The 15,594-nt window shown below is 37.5% G+C and overlaps 1 protein-coding gene across 2 annotated transcripts in view; it reads left to right on the top strand.

Annotated features, from left to right (window-relative positions):
* SLC39A8 (solute carrier family 39 member 8) overlaps nucleotides 1–14,640 on the top strand; it is a 70,283-nt gene extending 55,643 nt beyond the window's left edge. For both annotated transcript variants that reach the window (XM_082462356.1, XM_082462357.1), the window contains 3 exons: nucleotides 10,490–10,697; nucleotides 10,898–11,082; nucleotides 13,170–14,640. In XM_082462356.1, coding sequence (XP_082318482.1) covers nucleotides 10,490–10,697; nucleotides 10,898–11,082; nucleotides 13,170–13,319 — 543 coding nt within the window. In that variant the 3' untranslated portion in view covers nucleotides 13,320–14,640. The remainder of the gene's footprint in view (nucleotides 1–10,489; nucleotides 10,698–10,897; nucleotides 11,083–13,169) is intronic.
* Nucleotides 14,641–15,594: the final 954 nt, after the last annotated feature.

The following is a 15,594-nucleotide window of genomic DNA, read 5'->3' as shown; positions in this document are numbered from 1 at the left end:
ATCGATAATCTCAAATAAGCCTCTGGTTCTAAAATTACATTTTATTAAATTAAATGTAAGAGACTTAGGAAGGGACAGTCAAAAAACAACTGTATATTTCCTATCCATACTGCAGTCTGTAAACAACAGATTATATGGAGTAGATTTGAAAGCCCGAGATGGTGTTTTATTCCCTCAGTGATTGGAGGTATTATTTTAAGTGTGTCTGAAGTGTTAGCAAACCCCAAAACATCAGCTTAGTGTATTCTACTCAAAACCAGAGGTACCTGAATTACTGGCACCTTCCATGATGGAGACTGGCAACAGCAATAAAATAACCCATTATCATGGGAATAAATTACTGAACGCAGAATTTGTTATCTGGAAAAACTCAGTCCTTTTGAGCAGTCTTCTGTGCCTTTTATTGCATGGGCTTAGGAGTCAAATCATCGGGGTTCAATGGCTTTTCCATCTCTGGCTGTGTGGTTTGGGTCCAGCCCTTACCTCTAGTACCTGCATTACTGCATCTGTGATTGGATGTTAGAGGTGCTCAGCTCACGGCGCTTCGCAGAGTATCTTGCAAATGGTAAGCACTCAACAGTGTTAGTCGCCTTTGTTGCTACTGTGATTTTTTGCCCCCTTCCTCCAACCATCTTCTGAAAAACGTGTAAGCATCCTCGAGTTAGATGCAAGGCGGCTGCTGGTAAAGGTCTTCTGCCCTTTGGAGGTCACCGGGACGGATGTGGAGGCACTGATGTCTGCTGACTGGGGTGTGATTTGGCATTCCATTACTCCATCCAGTTCAGCAAAACAAGACCCCCCTCCTCTTGATTTATTTAAAAGAAAAATTTACTGAACGCCTACTAATATTAAACTTTGGGCTGAAATGAAAAAAAAAAAATCTTTGTCCACAAGGAGCTTTTGATGTGGCTCCACGACATTAAAGAATTGGTGACAAAACAAGCAAAGAACAACAAAAACACTTCTGCACTTTCAGAGTGTTTTTTTTTTAATGTAGATGAACCAATTTGGAATTGATTAATGAACATTTTTCTATGCACTCTTTACCCATGTTGTGTCACTGCCCTTATGTTTGTTCTTTGGAAAGACTGGAATAGATGCTTCATGTGACAATGATTTGTGAACCTGTCATGAGAGAAAATGTACTTTTACTATTACTTGACCTTCATTTATTCAGACAACAAATGTTCAGGGTGCCTGCAGTGCTAGATACGGGATGAACAGGAGTGAATAAGAGAAAATAAAACCCCATATTTTCTGGAGATCACAGGCGTAGCTTGTTTGGCATAGAAGTTTAAATCCTGTCTCTGCGCCTTTCTAGAGGTGTGACTTTGGGCAAGTTACTTAATTAACCTCTTTATAACTCAATTTCCTCATCTATAAAATGGAACTCATAACCTCATGGGGTTATCGTGAGGATTAAATGACTTTACTACTAATGACTTGTGCTACTACTATTATCATTTTACTGTTCTGAGCTCCCTGAGCACATCCTGTGTCTTTCATGTGCAATTCCTCACTATCAAATTTCTTTTCTTGAATATAAAAAAGAATGTATATATATGTATAACTGAATCACTTTGCTGTACAGCAGAAATTAACACAATATTGTAAATCAACTATACCTCAATACAAATTTCTTTTCTTAAACTGGTGAGCAAATCTTCAGAGTATCCATTTGCATCTTTAAGAGGGAATGAGGTCCTGGTACCCTTATTCCCTGTGTAGTTCTCACCACTCACTCTCCACATACTAAGTAGAGATGCTCTGTTTTCTAAACTGTTGGAATATAGACCGGGGCCGGTTGCCTCCTCAGAGAACAGGGTTATTTCTAACCCTCTGTTGCTCACTTTCTTCTCTACTGGCAGACTGCCTGTTTCTTAGTGCCCCCCCTGTGGTCTCCATCGCCTCTTCTGTCGCGGTGACTGCGGTTGGCACTGGCTCTTGTCCCTCTTGTCACCTGTCACCCCTTGCCTCTCATTGCTTTCCCAAACTTCTTGCTCTGAGAGGCTTGCATTTCCAGATCTCTGCCAATCAGCCTGCCCTCATCTTTTGCAGGGCTCGATAGTTAATCACTTGTAGTACACTGGGTGGGATCTTCTTTATTTCAGTTCTTTTCACATAATTCATGTCAAATGGTAATTACAACACAGGCAGCTGCTGCATGGGGCCGGTTCCTCTACCACATCCCACCCTACTCCTGTTTCCTCCTCTGAATTATTCTGGAAGACTTGATGCTGAGCAATGTAGATATCCCTGCCTTTGGGGAACCCCATTTTTCAGGAGCTCCGCAACAAATTTCTCCAACTTAAATGAAAATGTAACCAATTTCCTGGTGCTCTGACTTCCTTTAAGGCTTCTCGGTAACAATGAGAGTTGCGTGGGCTGGGGAGTACATCATGCAAGCTTTTTCTAAGAAACGGTATCCTGCTTCTCGAATGTATCAGAGCATTAATGCCCTCCTCCATCTGTAGTAACAGTAGGCATCCTTTTAGAGAGGCGTAAGTAGTCCATTAGGGTAACTGTAAATACTTAATTAGTATATACTCTAAGTTCCATTGGCAAAATAGTAGCATAATTTCTTGAAAACCCCTCAGATTTCTCCTAAGTTATTTTTATCAGGACAGTAAAATGATATGGTCCCAACTGCAAATGAAAGACAATTATTTCAACTCCTAAAGAGCTAAATAACTTCAATCACATCTCACAGAAAGGATGGAGGGAAAGGAAACAATTTTCAAGCTTTCGGGAAATTATTATTTTCTCGTTAATGGTTATTTTCATTGGCAAAGAGAGTTTTGAAAATAGTTATGAGGTTTGTCTTGAAACCAAATGACTAGACTAAGTGCATTTGAATTATATTTGGTTATATGCACTAAAGATAAAATTAATTTCTCTTTTCTCATATGAAGTTTGATTTTGGTTATAGTGAGCTGAGACTGACTCTTCAGGGCTAGAGGAAGGACAAAGGAACCATCAGCTATAAAGTCCATTGAAATCTCTTGAAAATATAGCCATAAAAGCAAAGCCCATCGAAATTTTATATTTGTATAGTGCTTTTAACTCTTTATATCTTTGTGTCTATTTAATCCTTTTCGTAAGTTTTTCTGTTCAAATATATATAATAGTATATAAAGAGTCTGTGAATGTTGTATGTGGAATGAGCATTTGACTTTGAATCAGTCGTGTCCTTTCCAGAAAGAGATGGCACTTTCAAGTAAGGATAAATAAAAAATAGAAAAAGAGCAGTTTACAAAGCTCTGGGCAAGTTGTGGGTGAACCACAGGGGAGAGTGCAGTAAACCTGGGGCTTGAAATGGTGGAGCTGTTAGCAATCTTATGTCCAAAGGGAAAGGGGAAGGAAGAAGCCACTAGAACTAGGAGGGAACTAATCTTGTACAGAAAGCCACTGTTTGGTGGAGCAGTGATCTTTAATTAGGGACATAGCCAGTCTAAGTTGCCACTCAAGGAGGGAGCCTGGGGGATAAATTAAGCAAACATTGGGATGGCCAATGAAAGATACCAAGTGACATTTATAGTCAGGTCTTCTTGCTCACTTTATTACTGAGACCATCCTCAATGATAGCCTCTTATGAGATTTAATGGAATAGAATTGTCTTCATATTCTGTGCCTTTTACAAGAGGTCCATCTATATATTTTTTCCAGATCTCTGCCACCAGTTTCCAATTTTGTTTTTTGAAAGTCTCTGATCACCTGGCCAACTCTTTTAGCACCCACCCATGAGTTAGTGTAGATGTATATCTCAGGCCATTACTTCTACACGAAGTTCAACACAACACTCAAAAGTTCTGCCCACTTGGAGGATTTATCTTTATTGTTTTATTTTAAGTTCACTGTGAGTAAGATTGTATAGCTGGTTGGTGCTGGAACACTCACTAGTCACAGTTAACTGGCTATAGGAAATGCCCCATGTAGCCTTATTGTTGTTAAGGGAAAAGAGATGAAGTATTAGGTTTAGATTATGAGAGTCTGAATCAACTGCCATTGCCATCTGTGTCTTCAAGACTGGTGTGGGCTTGTACTTGTATATACAATTTAATGATGGAATGCTGGTGTGAACAGCTGATTTTATGGCTTGCTGGGAATGATCTCAGGGCCACTAGATGTTCCATGGGCACAAGGTAAGTCTCTAGAAGACCTAGGAACAAGCAAGGAACTGCTTTTGAGATAAAGAATAGTTAATGGCAAAAGAGGTCATGGCTTTGACCTAACATCTTAAGGGTCTGCACTGTGATTCTCTGATCAGGGATTGCCAGAAGGCTCCTTTCAGCATCTCTGTCTGCCACAGATTATTCCAATTCCACTGGCTCTGCTGGGTCCTAGGAACCAACTGGCAGGAAAGCTTGCAATATAGCCTAGAGCTTGCAGAGTCCCTTCATGTTCTGGCCTTCATTGAAAATTGAAGCCCACCCATGGGTAATCAATGTCCCATTTCTCCATACTTTGAATATATGAAAAACCCAATTAAATTCCATTTTGGGGGGTCTGTTTTTTATGGCCACTTCCAGTACCAGTGATTCTATCAGGATCCCAATGGGAAACAGATGGACTACTCAGATTAGAATAATTTGAGGAAGATTTATTCATAAGGTGTGAGTGGGTTATAAGAGTAGTGCATGAACCAGGCACCAGTAATGGTAAAGTTGTTACCATCCCTGGGCCCAAAGGATGGCGAAGAAGGAGCAGTTACTAGAACCTGGGAAGAGAGTCATGGCCATACTCAGGGTCATCTAGGTTTTCTCCTGTGTTATCTTCTGGGAGTTTTAGAGTTTTGCATTTGCATTTAGGTCTATGATCTATTTTGAGTTCATTTTTGTGAAGGGTGTCAAGCCTGTGTCTAGGTTCTTTTTTTTTTTTTTTTCATGTGGATGTCCACTTCTTCCAGTACTATTTGTTGAAAAGACTGTCTTTCTCCATTGTATTGCTTTTGCTTCTTTGTCAAAGATAAGTTGACCTTATTTATATGAGTCTACCTCTGGGCTCTCTGTTCTGTTCCATTGATCTGTTTGTCTACTCTTTCATCAGTACCACACCATCTTGATTACTGTAGGTTTACAGTAAGTCTGGAAGTCAGATAGTGTCAGTTCTCCAAATTCGTTTCTTTCCTTCAATGTTGTGTTAGCTATTCTAGGTATTTTGCGTTTTCATGTAAACTTTAGAATCACAAAATATCCACAAAATAACTTGCTGGGATTTTGACTGGGATTGTACTGAATCTCGATCAAATTGGGAAGGACTGACATCTTGACAATTCTATGTTGAGTCCTCTAATGCAGGAACAGAATAGTTTTTCTTTGGTTTCTTTCATTATAGTTTTGTGCTTTTCCTCATATAGATCTTCCACATATTTTGTTAGATTTATACCTAAGTATTTCACTTTTAGGGGGTGCTGATGTAAATGGTATTATGATTTTAATTTCAGATTCCACTTGTTCATTGCTGGTATATTGGAAAGCAACTATTATATATTAACCTGTGTCCTGCAACCTTGCTATACTTGCTTATTATATTCTAGGAGCTTTTTTTTTTATTCTTTTGCATTTTCTACATAGACATATGCCAACAAAAACAGTTTTATTTATTTCTTCCCTATGTGTGTATACCTTTTATTTCCTTTTCTTGTCTTATGTTAGCTAGGACCCAAGTAACTTTCCAAATGGCACAGAGCTGTTAAGTAGCAGAGCCATTACTTAATCTCACACCCATTTTGTGCCAAAGCCCATACCCTTTAATCATTAAGCTAGCTTGCTTTCAGTGCCCCTTTATTTAACTCTCACCTCTCTTTATTTGCAGCCTCTTAAAATGATATTTTATTGTTTTTATTTATATTACATTAAATTCTCTTTTATGGGTGTAGATTTTATGTTCCTTTGCATACAATTGTCAGCTTTTGTTTGTTTATTTATGCTTCCTTTTGCCATTTTTGTTATGTTTTTTGAAGTGTTTCTACTTTCCTTTTTGACTTTTTTTTTTTTTTTAACCAGAGTTCTTGCTCTGCAAAATTCTTTCAGCATGGGATGTAGAATTTGAAATTTAACTTTCACCTGCAGTGGTTGCTCACTTTTACCTTCTTATCAATAAAACATATAGACAGTAAACCACAAAAAAATTTTTATTAATCATGACTCACCTTGCCTCCTCCAATGCATAGTGAGGTCTGACAGTGCTCATGCGATTAACTTAACAAAAAAAGTCTCACTTAGTGGGACAATACACCCTCTTTTTAATGCAGACCAAACCTGCCAGGCAGCTTGCTTCTCCAGCTTTACCTTGTTCGCTGATGATAACTCCTGAGTCATCACAGGTTCACTTTTCCCTCTTGTGAGGTTCTCACCCCATGGCTTTAATGTTTTGTTTTCTGAGTATTGAAATAATATATAATAAGTGCAAAGAAAAAAAAATCCAGAACACCCATAAAAGATAAAAGAAAAAACCCAAGGATTATCCACAGTATTATCTCCTAGGGAGAACCATGACTAGCATTTTTTTTTTTTTTTAAACTTCAGATTATTTACTGTGCACATAATTCTTCCATTTAGTTTTTTTTTGTTTTTTGTTTTTATTTTATTTTATTTTTGGCTGTGTTGGGTCTTCGTTTCTGTGCGAGGGCTTTCTCTAGTTGTGGCGAGCGGGGGCCATTCTTCATCGCAGTGCGCGGGCCTCTCACTGCCACGGCCTCTCCTGTTGCGGAGCACAGGCTCCAGACGCGCAGGCTCAGTAGTTGTGGCGCATGGGCATAGTTGCTCCGCGGCATGTGGGATCTTCCCAGACCAGGGCTCGAACCCGTGTCCCCTGCATTGGCAGGCAGACTCTCAACCACTGCGCCACCAGGGAAGCCCCTGATTAGCATTTTTGTATATATCTTTCCAAGTATGTTTGCGCTTAGACCATCATGAAGTTATAATAATAATTTTTACCAAAAGGTGCCCACTAGACATGTTGTTTTATATATATATAAACCTCAATGCTATGCTTTGGATGTCTTTACATGTGGAAAAATAAAATATTCATCATCTCCACTACTCTGCATAGTATTTCACTGCAGGTGTAAGCCATATTTATATGATCTGTGTCCTATGCAGGATAGCTAAGTTCTTTCTTTTCCTTTCCTCATCTTCCTCCTCCTTCTTGTTCTTCTTCACCTTCTCCTTTTCTTCATCCTTCTTATCTTCCTCTTTTGATTCCTCTTCCTTTTCCTCCCAACTCATGCCACTCCTCCTCTCCTTGTGTTCCTTTTCGGTCTTCTTCCTCCTTGCTTAAACTTAGACTGTTCTGCAATAAGCATACTTGCTTTCTTCATTTTGATTTCTTAGTACTGTTTTTTCTTTTACTTTCTGCTTCTTCCTCTCCATACTTACGGTGGGACTCTACTCAGTGTCCCCTCTCCTCTCATAACTTTGGTCCATGCTATTCTTTCCCCCCCTATTCTGATTAGTCTGCACTTTGCTTTGATTTTCATTTTCATTAATTATTAAGGTGAGCAATGTTAAGAGCCTTGCTGATGATTACACGGTAATTCTTGTCAGAGCCGAGCGAGAACTCGGTTCTCCTGGACCATCTAGTGATGGTCTTTTCACTAGATTGAGCTGCTTTATCATGGCTGAGGTTAGAAAGAGCCTCACATTTAGTATATAAGTCAAACAAGGAAGAAAGCAAGCAAGAAACAAGAGCAAAGAAAAATAAAAAATAAAGGGAAAAAGAAGGATACTCCCTGATTTAACTAAAGGGACTTGACTTAATTGTCTCTCTGCTCAGTGACTTTGTTCCAGGTGAGTTAAAAAAGTACTGTTTGTGAATGTTTGCCTCTTTCATTTGTTCTAAGACTATTAAAAATGTATAACTGTTAACCTACCCAACAGTGTCACTTGAGACCTAAGATTATAAGGCTAAAAGGAAGCATAATAAATAGAGTGAATAATATCTGTAATCAGAGGTAAGAGAACCATGCCTGATATATTAATTTAATTTCTTTTTCAGAATTAAAGGAGTTTGTATACAGACTCTGTACAAAATATCAGGTAGTCAAGACTTGGTCTTATAATCTTTCCCCTAAATCATCACAAGTAAATAAGGAAATTATAAATATGTGATTAGGTAAACCAAGTTGGAAGAGGAAAACAACTGGTCTTATTAAATGTATCTTGGCAGTAGGTTTTTGCAAAGCCAAGGTCACTTCCTCTGTGGGTTTTTCTCATGACTGCCTTTGTTTCTCTTTTGGCAGTAATTGCTTCCTGATCCGCAGCATTTCTTATCCAAGCTACCCATTTGACATGAACTAAGTCACTGTTGTTTATTATATTGTGCATTTAAGATATATCAATTATTAAATTAATTAAACAGGGAGGCAATTAGGCTGAGGTGGCTCTAATGTCATATATAAACAATCCAAAATCTAAGCCTGTAAATGCCTCAGTGTTACAAAATCAAAACCTAAGGACAATCCATCGCAAACAGCCATCTAGGCTTTAAGGTGTAGCCAGTCAATAATTTCCTTGCTCTGCTTCCGTCTTTTCTCGGTAAAAGTGTCTCCCTGCGCCTGTCCGTGGAATGCTCCTAACCACTTCTGGTTTGACACTGCCAGATTGGAATCCATTCTTGCTCAAATAAGATCTTAAATTTTTAAATTTGCCTCAGTTTATGTTTTAACACTATACAGTAAAAAGACCACATTTTAAAACCAGATGGAATTCTTTTTATGCTGATGAGAATTGCCTTTTAAAGTAAAAGGAGATTAAATACTTATTCCAACGTTGCTTCAGGTGTTTTTGAGAGAAAGGGGTATTCTCCTTGCAAATTGCCTTCAGACTTTACCACAAACAAGAGGTGTTCCCTACCTCCCCACCATAAGTTTGGAGTAGTAGAACAGTTACTAGAAAAAGCACACTTCTTTCTTTTGTATCGCTAGTAAGTTCACCAGCCTTTCTTTGTTTTAGTGTCCTCAACCATAAAATGATGGATAATAGCAGTACTTAACTAATAGAATGGTTCTAAAGGAATTAAATATCTAAATCGCTTAGTACAGTGCCTGGCACATAATAAACACCATATGCCTTTGCTATTACTGTTTCTACCACTACTAACAGCTAGCAACTACTACTAACAATCCTCCCTCCTTTCATATTAATTTAAGAATTTATTGGCTCCAAATGACTTTTGGCTGTGTCTACAAACAAAAAACATCCCTCAAAGCTGAAGATTTGCCACTAATGAAACAGTGAAAAGTTGTGTGGCAGGATCTACCTTCAATTCTGAAAGGAGGTCCCCAAAGTGTTTTGATCAATGAAGTGACGTCAGAGTTACACGCACAACCGTGCAGATGATTGCTCTGAAGGAAGCCCCTTTTCAGCTGATATATGTTGCACATTTTTAAGAGTCAGTCGTATACTTTACATCTTGTTTCTCCAAGGTAAATACGCTTCTTGAAGATAGAAGCTGTATTTTCCACTTCTGTGCACTTTGCATAGCATCCAGCACACTGTTGTACAGTTGCAGGTGTTCAATAAATATGTTGATTAGCTGCTGAGTTAGAGTTGCAGGAAGGAGAATTAGGAATAAAATGTTCTCCAGTTAATTGCAAATTGCTTCCCTGCTTAAAAATGAATTTGCCTTTTATTATCTTTTTCCACAGTTTCTGGAAAATGCTTCAGTTGGCATTTGTCATTTGATTTTATACAATTTTGTAAATTTGATGGAAATTTAAATTCTTGCAAAGGATCTGTTGTAGGGTTTTCTATTTTTATTATTGTTTCAAAGTGGAAAGAAGTGTTGTGTAAAAGCAAGCCTGTTCCAATCACACTTCATGGAATTTGTTAAGAGAATCATTGAAATTTAGAGCTTGTAGGGACCACGTTGTTACAGCCTAAACACGCAGCACACTACCTGAATACCATGGAAACTTAATAAGTCATTGAAAAATAAATGAGTCATTGAGTACACTCTCTTCACTTCACAATTGAAGAAACTGAGGCCCAGATTCCTTGCCCACAGTCACACAGTGGCATAAGATAGATTAAACTAAATGTTCCTTGATATCATCATGCTTTAAATGTGGATCTCACGTTTAAATTGTGACATGGAAGAGACTTTAAATTTAGTCTTTGACAAACTTCTTTTACTTTAAAGAATGTGAATAAATCAAATTCTTGGTTAATATCAGTTACACTTTAGGCAGGCAGTAGTAAGAATCTGTTCATACAAGTCAAAAGGATTGTTTGAAGGTGAAACCAAAGCGAAATGTTTTTTAAGTGGTTTGTTCAAGGCCTGTCAATCTCTTCCTTTCTTTTCTCCCTCCCATAAGTTTTTTTTTTCTCTGTTTTATATGATTAGGGGTTCCTATCTACTATGAAAGACTTTTCTGGTGGAAACATTTGTCTCTCTCAACACGTTAACACATCCACTTCTGTGTATCGTTTAGACTTTCAAGAAATATTGGTGGTATCCTGTTGACTGATTTTCTGTTCTTTTACAGGATGGAAACAAAGAGTCAAGCTCATGTACCTGTTTGAAGGGGCCGAAGCTCTCAGAAATAGGGACCATTGCTTGGATGATAACACTTAGTGATGCCCTTCACAATTTCATCGACGGCCTGGCCATCGGGGCCTCCTGCACCTTGTCTCTTCTTCAGGGACTCAGCACTTCCATCGCCATCCTGTGCGAGGAGTTCCCTCATGAGTTAGGCAAGGGACTCTGCTCTTGTTCTCCAAGTCTGGTGCTTCTTGGTTTCAGGGGAGGGAGACGTTTCAGGTGACACACTCTTAAAAATCCTGCTGATGCCTCAAAAAGACGGAGCCCTTTTTTAGACGATGATGATTTTCTTTTATTTCATCCCCAAATAAGAAAGTAACCCTACTCACTTGATATGTTCTTCTTCTTTTAGGGGACTTTGTGATCCTACTCAATGCAGGAATGAGTACTCGACAAGCCTTGTTATTCAATTTCCTTTCTGCGTGTTCCTGCTATGTTGGGCTAGCTTTTGGCATCTTGGTGGGCAATAATTTTGCTCCAAATATTATATTTGCCCTTGCTGGAGGCATGTTCCTCTATATTTCTCTGGCGGATATGGTAAGAAATTTTAAGATTTTTATCTTGTTTTAACTTAAATTTGGAATGACACATCTGGGTTATGAATTGACTAAGGGTGACCTTTTGTTTTCCACAGTGTGGAAGGCCTTTCTGTTGTAGTTTAAAATATTCCCAGTCCAACAGATAACTCTTTTTCAGTAGTTTGTACTAATAGTGATTTGCAAGTGATTCTCATTGATTGTTTGATCTAGGATCTCATTGACAGAGGATGAAATGACTTATTTTTGCTGAAGGAGAGATATCTTCCCAGGTGTTTTACCTTGTGGGTAAAGCTTGTATTCTATAGTATGTCTCCATAGGACTTTTCTCTCTTCTTTTGTGAGGATGTCACATTCAGAAGGGAATAACTTGTTAAAGTAAATAGCATTTTGTTATTTCAAAGTTCTGAACAGTGAGAGCCTTTTGAGTTAAACTAAAACTGGTAAATTAAAATTGAACAGTATTTACTTGGGAAGGTATATATTTGTATCTATGTTTATGTCTATGCTGTGTCTGTCTTTATGTCTGTGTGTGTGTAAGAGAGAGAATACCAGTGGTCCTGTGCATTTTCAAATAAATCATGGACAGCTTTCTAGAAAATGAAAATGTGCTAAGTGGATGCAACTCAAGGAATGTTTTTTTTTTGCATTTGGAACTGAGGATGTATTACATACATAATTTAATAATTTAATTTCCTTCATCTGCATTCTTAGTTCCAAATGATAACTGTCTAGCTCTGTTCATTGTTCTGTGCAGGCCCTTATAAGTGCAAGGATTTCATCTCTTAGAACCATCACTGCATTTATGTTTTTCTTCACAGAATTAATGCCTCATAGCATATTTTATGCTAGGTCATCACTTCTCCTTTCCGTAATGTAAGAACAGAATCTATTAGAGTTATTCAATTTAAAGAAATAATACTAATAAATGATGCTGTATATACTTAGTTGCTTTTTTCAGAAAGCATACTTGCTTCTTTCAGAACGGTTTCCTAAGTTTCATCCATTTTATCCCAGTAAGTTTTCTGAAATCAGGCAGGTGGATTGACAGTGGATTCCGGAGACCTCTTGGATGCTTTGGTGCAATGCACCACTGTATGTATAGCAAATCACTTTGAAAAATGTTTTGAAACGATGGCATTTACAGATTGCCTCATGAAGCCTTTTCAGTAGAAGTTGTATGCTGAGAAAGGATACCTTTTAAGTACAGAACTTGGGGTTTTAATTGCTTTCACTGCAATAAGATTGTTACAGTCTTCATTTCAAGAACAGAGCACAGTTTATTTAAAAACCTTATGATTTTGCGAGGGACAGAACAAGCAAAAGGAAACAAATTGAAGAGAACAGGAATTAAATATATAGTGATTTCTAAAAATGTATTGAATCAGCTACTATTGATTGATATTTTTGTATCAGGCTTGGAAATTGTGGACCCTGGAGGGAGCAAAAAGGCACAGTCCCCGTGTTCCTGGGGCTTCTGTCTACAAAGAGGGGAACCTGAAATTCAACAAACAAACAAAATCACACACATGATTACATAATTACAAATAAAAAACTGTGAAATGAAAGGAAAAACAATATATATGATGAAAGATGATAATAAGGGAACCTAAATTAGGAGGGCCTAAGAGAAGCCTTCTGAGGAAAGTATGATTTAAGCTGAAACCTCAAAGATTTAGCTCATTGAAAATTTTGAGGGAAAAGAGTTCAGATAGAGGTTTTAGTGGGTGTGAAGATTTTGAGGATGGAAAGAGGCTGGATGCATTTGAGGTCCTAAAAGAATGGTGTGGATGGAGCAGAGAGAGCAAAGAAGAGAGCTGGGGGCGGGGGAGAGAGAGAGAGAGAGACATAAAATGAGGTAAATCCTATCCCACTGTATTGACTCACTTGGGGAACACTATTTTCGTACTTTTCTTCTTGTTGATGTCTAGTAGGGCTGGATATCACTGTTACGCTCTTTATACTAAAACATTTAAACAACTCAGAGAAATGCTCGTCCCCTCCCACCTCCACAGGAATCTGTAAGTGACAGTTTTATGTTCTCCCACAAGATGGCAACAGTTATCTAACAATATATCTTTCCTCTAGTTTCCAGAGATGAATGATATGCTGAGAGAAAAGGTAACTGGAAGAAAAACCGATTTCACTTTCTTCATGATTCAGAATGCTGGAATGTTAACTGGATTCACAGCCATTCTGCTCATTACTATGTATGCAGGAGAAATTGAATTGGAGTAACTGGAAGTGAAAGATGGTGTTGTTAACGAAGGCATTTAATAAATAAAACAGCTCCTATTTAGTTAAAAGATAATTTTGTTTTCAGCTGTAGGTCAAGAAAACTGACTGTTGGTTTTCTGATCTGTGAAATAGGCCATTATTTGTTGTTAAAAATCCTTCAAAAAGCTTTTCAGTTCCAGCCTGAGAAGCCTGATAACATGAGATATTTGTTAAATACTCACTTCTTTTATGTTTCATGCACACTAAAAATCATCACAGAGCAAGAACCAACTCATTCTATAATCATTTTGACACCAAGACTTGGAGAAAAATACAGACTAGGCCGTATAAGCCTTTGAACCTCTATGGTTGTATCAAATGTTCAAGTAGTTTCAGAGTGGTTTTCTTTGAATTAATTTGTTTTAGTGCTTTCACAAGCAAGTACACAGATACAAATGATTCCAAGGCCTTAGTGAACCCAGGAGAGAAAGATTGCTCATAGCTTTTGTTTTGTTTTCTATTTCAGTTAGGGACTTCTAGGATTATTTTGAAAACCATCCTGAAATAATATGAATTATGAAATCAGTAAAGTTTTGTTAGCCCTACTAAGTCCAGACTCAGTGTAAACTCCACCAGATTCCGTAAAAAGCCAGAATTGCTTTCTTATGACTTATGTTGTGGTTGTACCATGGCAAATGGCAGAATAGTACGTAAAGCTGGTGACAACAATGTTTCGGTATCCAATGTGTTTGCTTGTGAAGGTGAAGAAAATGTTGGTTTATAGAAAGAAATTGAATGTAATTTTAAGCAATTTACTTTTAAAGATGAACACAACTATTTTAGCAGAGGATATTTTAAGTAAATGCAAAATAACAGCTGGACGGCTGTATGCCAAAGACTGATTGGCTAGGAAATATATGTTCCTTATGGGTGATTGAGAGACATTCAGAAAATACTTCTTTTGTGTTCAGCCTACATTTTTCCTATATTGTATACCTTCCAAAATAATTCCACACACCATGGTTATTTTTCTACCCTTTATAAAAGATAGAGCCTGTTTATTCATTTAGCAGATACAAAAAGTTGGTCTATAATTGAACATCCTAACCCCAATTCACACTCCCAAGTCGTTTAAGGAAAGATGATTTGTCAGTGAGGAAAATGATTGAAAGAAGCCAACAATGATCTCAGGAATTATATTTTTCTACAGACCATAAAATGATGTCACATAGCAATAATGCAGATGGGATGAATATTTAACATGTATGTTAATGTACATTTCACTCTATGACTGACAATTAAAGAATATTGTTTGACCAAACAGTAAACACCTTTGAATCCATGTATTGTGTCATTCATTATTCATTTTAATATGTATTTTTTGTGTGACTTCCATGTACTCGGTATTATGAGGGAGAGAAATAGCTATGTTTATTTCAAAGATATTCAGCAAATAAATACTGTAAAGATTAATCATTGTTCATTAAAATCAGTAAACGGAGAATCTATTTTTATCATTTCACCTGTTTACATTCAATCTTAAGAAATAATCTTTACCTCTTTAAAGCACAGATTGTATGTCTGGGTTAAGAAGCTATTTACAACATGGTATTAAAACAAGAGAGTTTAACAAACTCTCATTTGGTGGAGATCAGCGTATATGGGGACTGTCTGGGTGCTTCATGTTACTCTCTCCGTGTATTGATCTTTTGGCCATTTTCCTCAACTCTGAGGAGAACAGAGGCAATAGGGTATGAAGACCCAAAAAGCAAAACAGCAAATTGCTACTTATTAGAGGCTATGGTTCCAGGTAGAAGGTAGGATATGGGAAGCCATGCTTAAATTTAAATTATCCTAGATAACAAAATGTAAACCTATCAGTCAACATACCTTATCCTGAGACATTCATTATACCAGTTGAATATTCTATAATTTCAGGCTTTAAAGATGCTAGTATGGCAAACCAAAAATGATTTCAATGCATTATATGGGCGTGTATACTTTTATTTTTGCATTATTGAACTTTATAACAGTGATTACTAATTTGGCATTTTTTGAGTACTGAATCAGGCCCTGTCTTAGTCTGTTTAGGCTGCTATAGCAAAATACCAGAGACTGAATAGGTTATAAACAACCGAAATATATTTCTTACAGTTCTGGAGGCTGGAAGTCTAAGCTCAAGGCACAGGCAGATTTGGTGTCTGGTTTGTAGATGGCGCCTTCTTGCTGTGTGCTCAGGTGGTGGAAGGGCAAGGGATCTCTCTGGAGCTTCTTTTATAAGAGCACTAATCCCATT

The sequence above is a fragment of the Balaenoptera physalus genome (assembly GCF_965194825.1).
Source record: "Balaenoptera physalus genome assembly, chromosome: 5".
NCBI classification, from domain to species: domain Eukaryota; kingdom Metazoa; phylum Chordata; class Mammalia; order Artiodactyla; family Balaenopteridae; genus Balaenoptera; species Balaenoptera physalus.
This window is presented reverse-complemented; position numbering and strand designations above follow the sequence as displayed.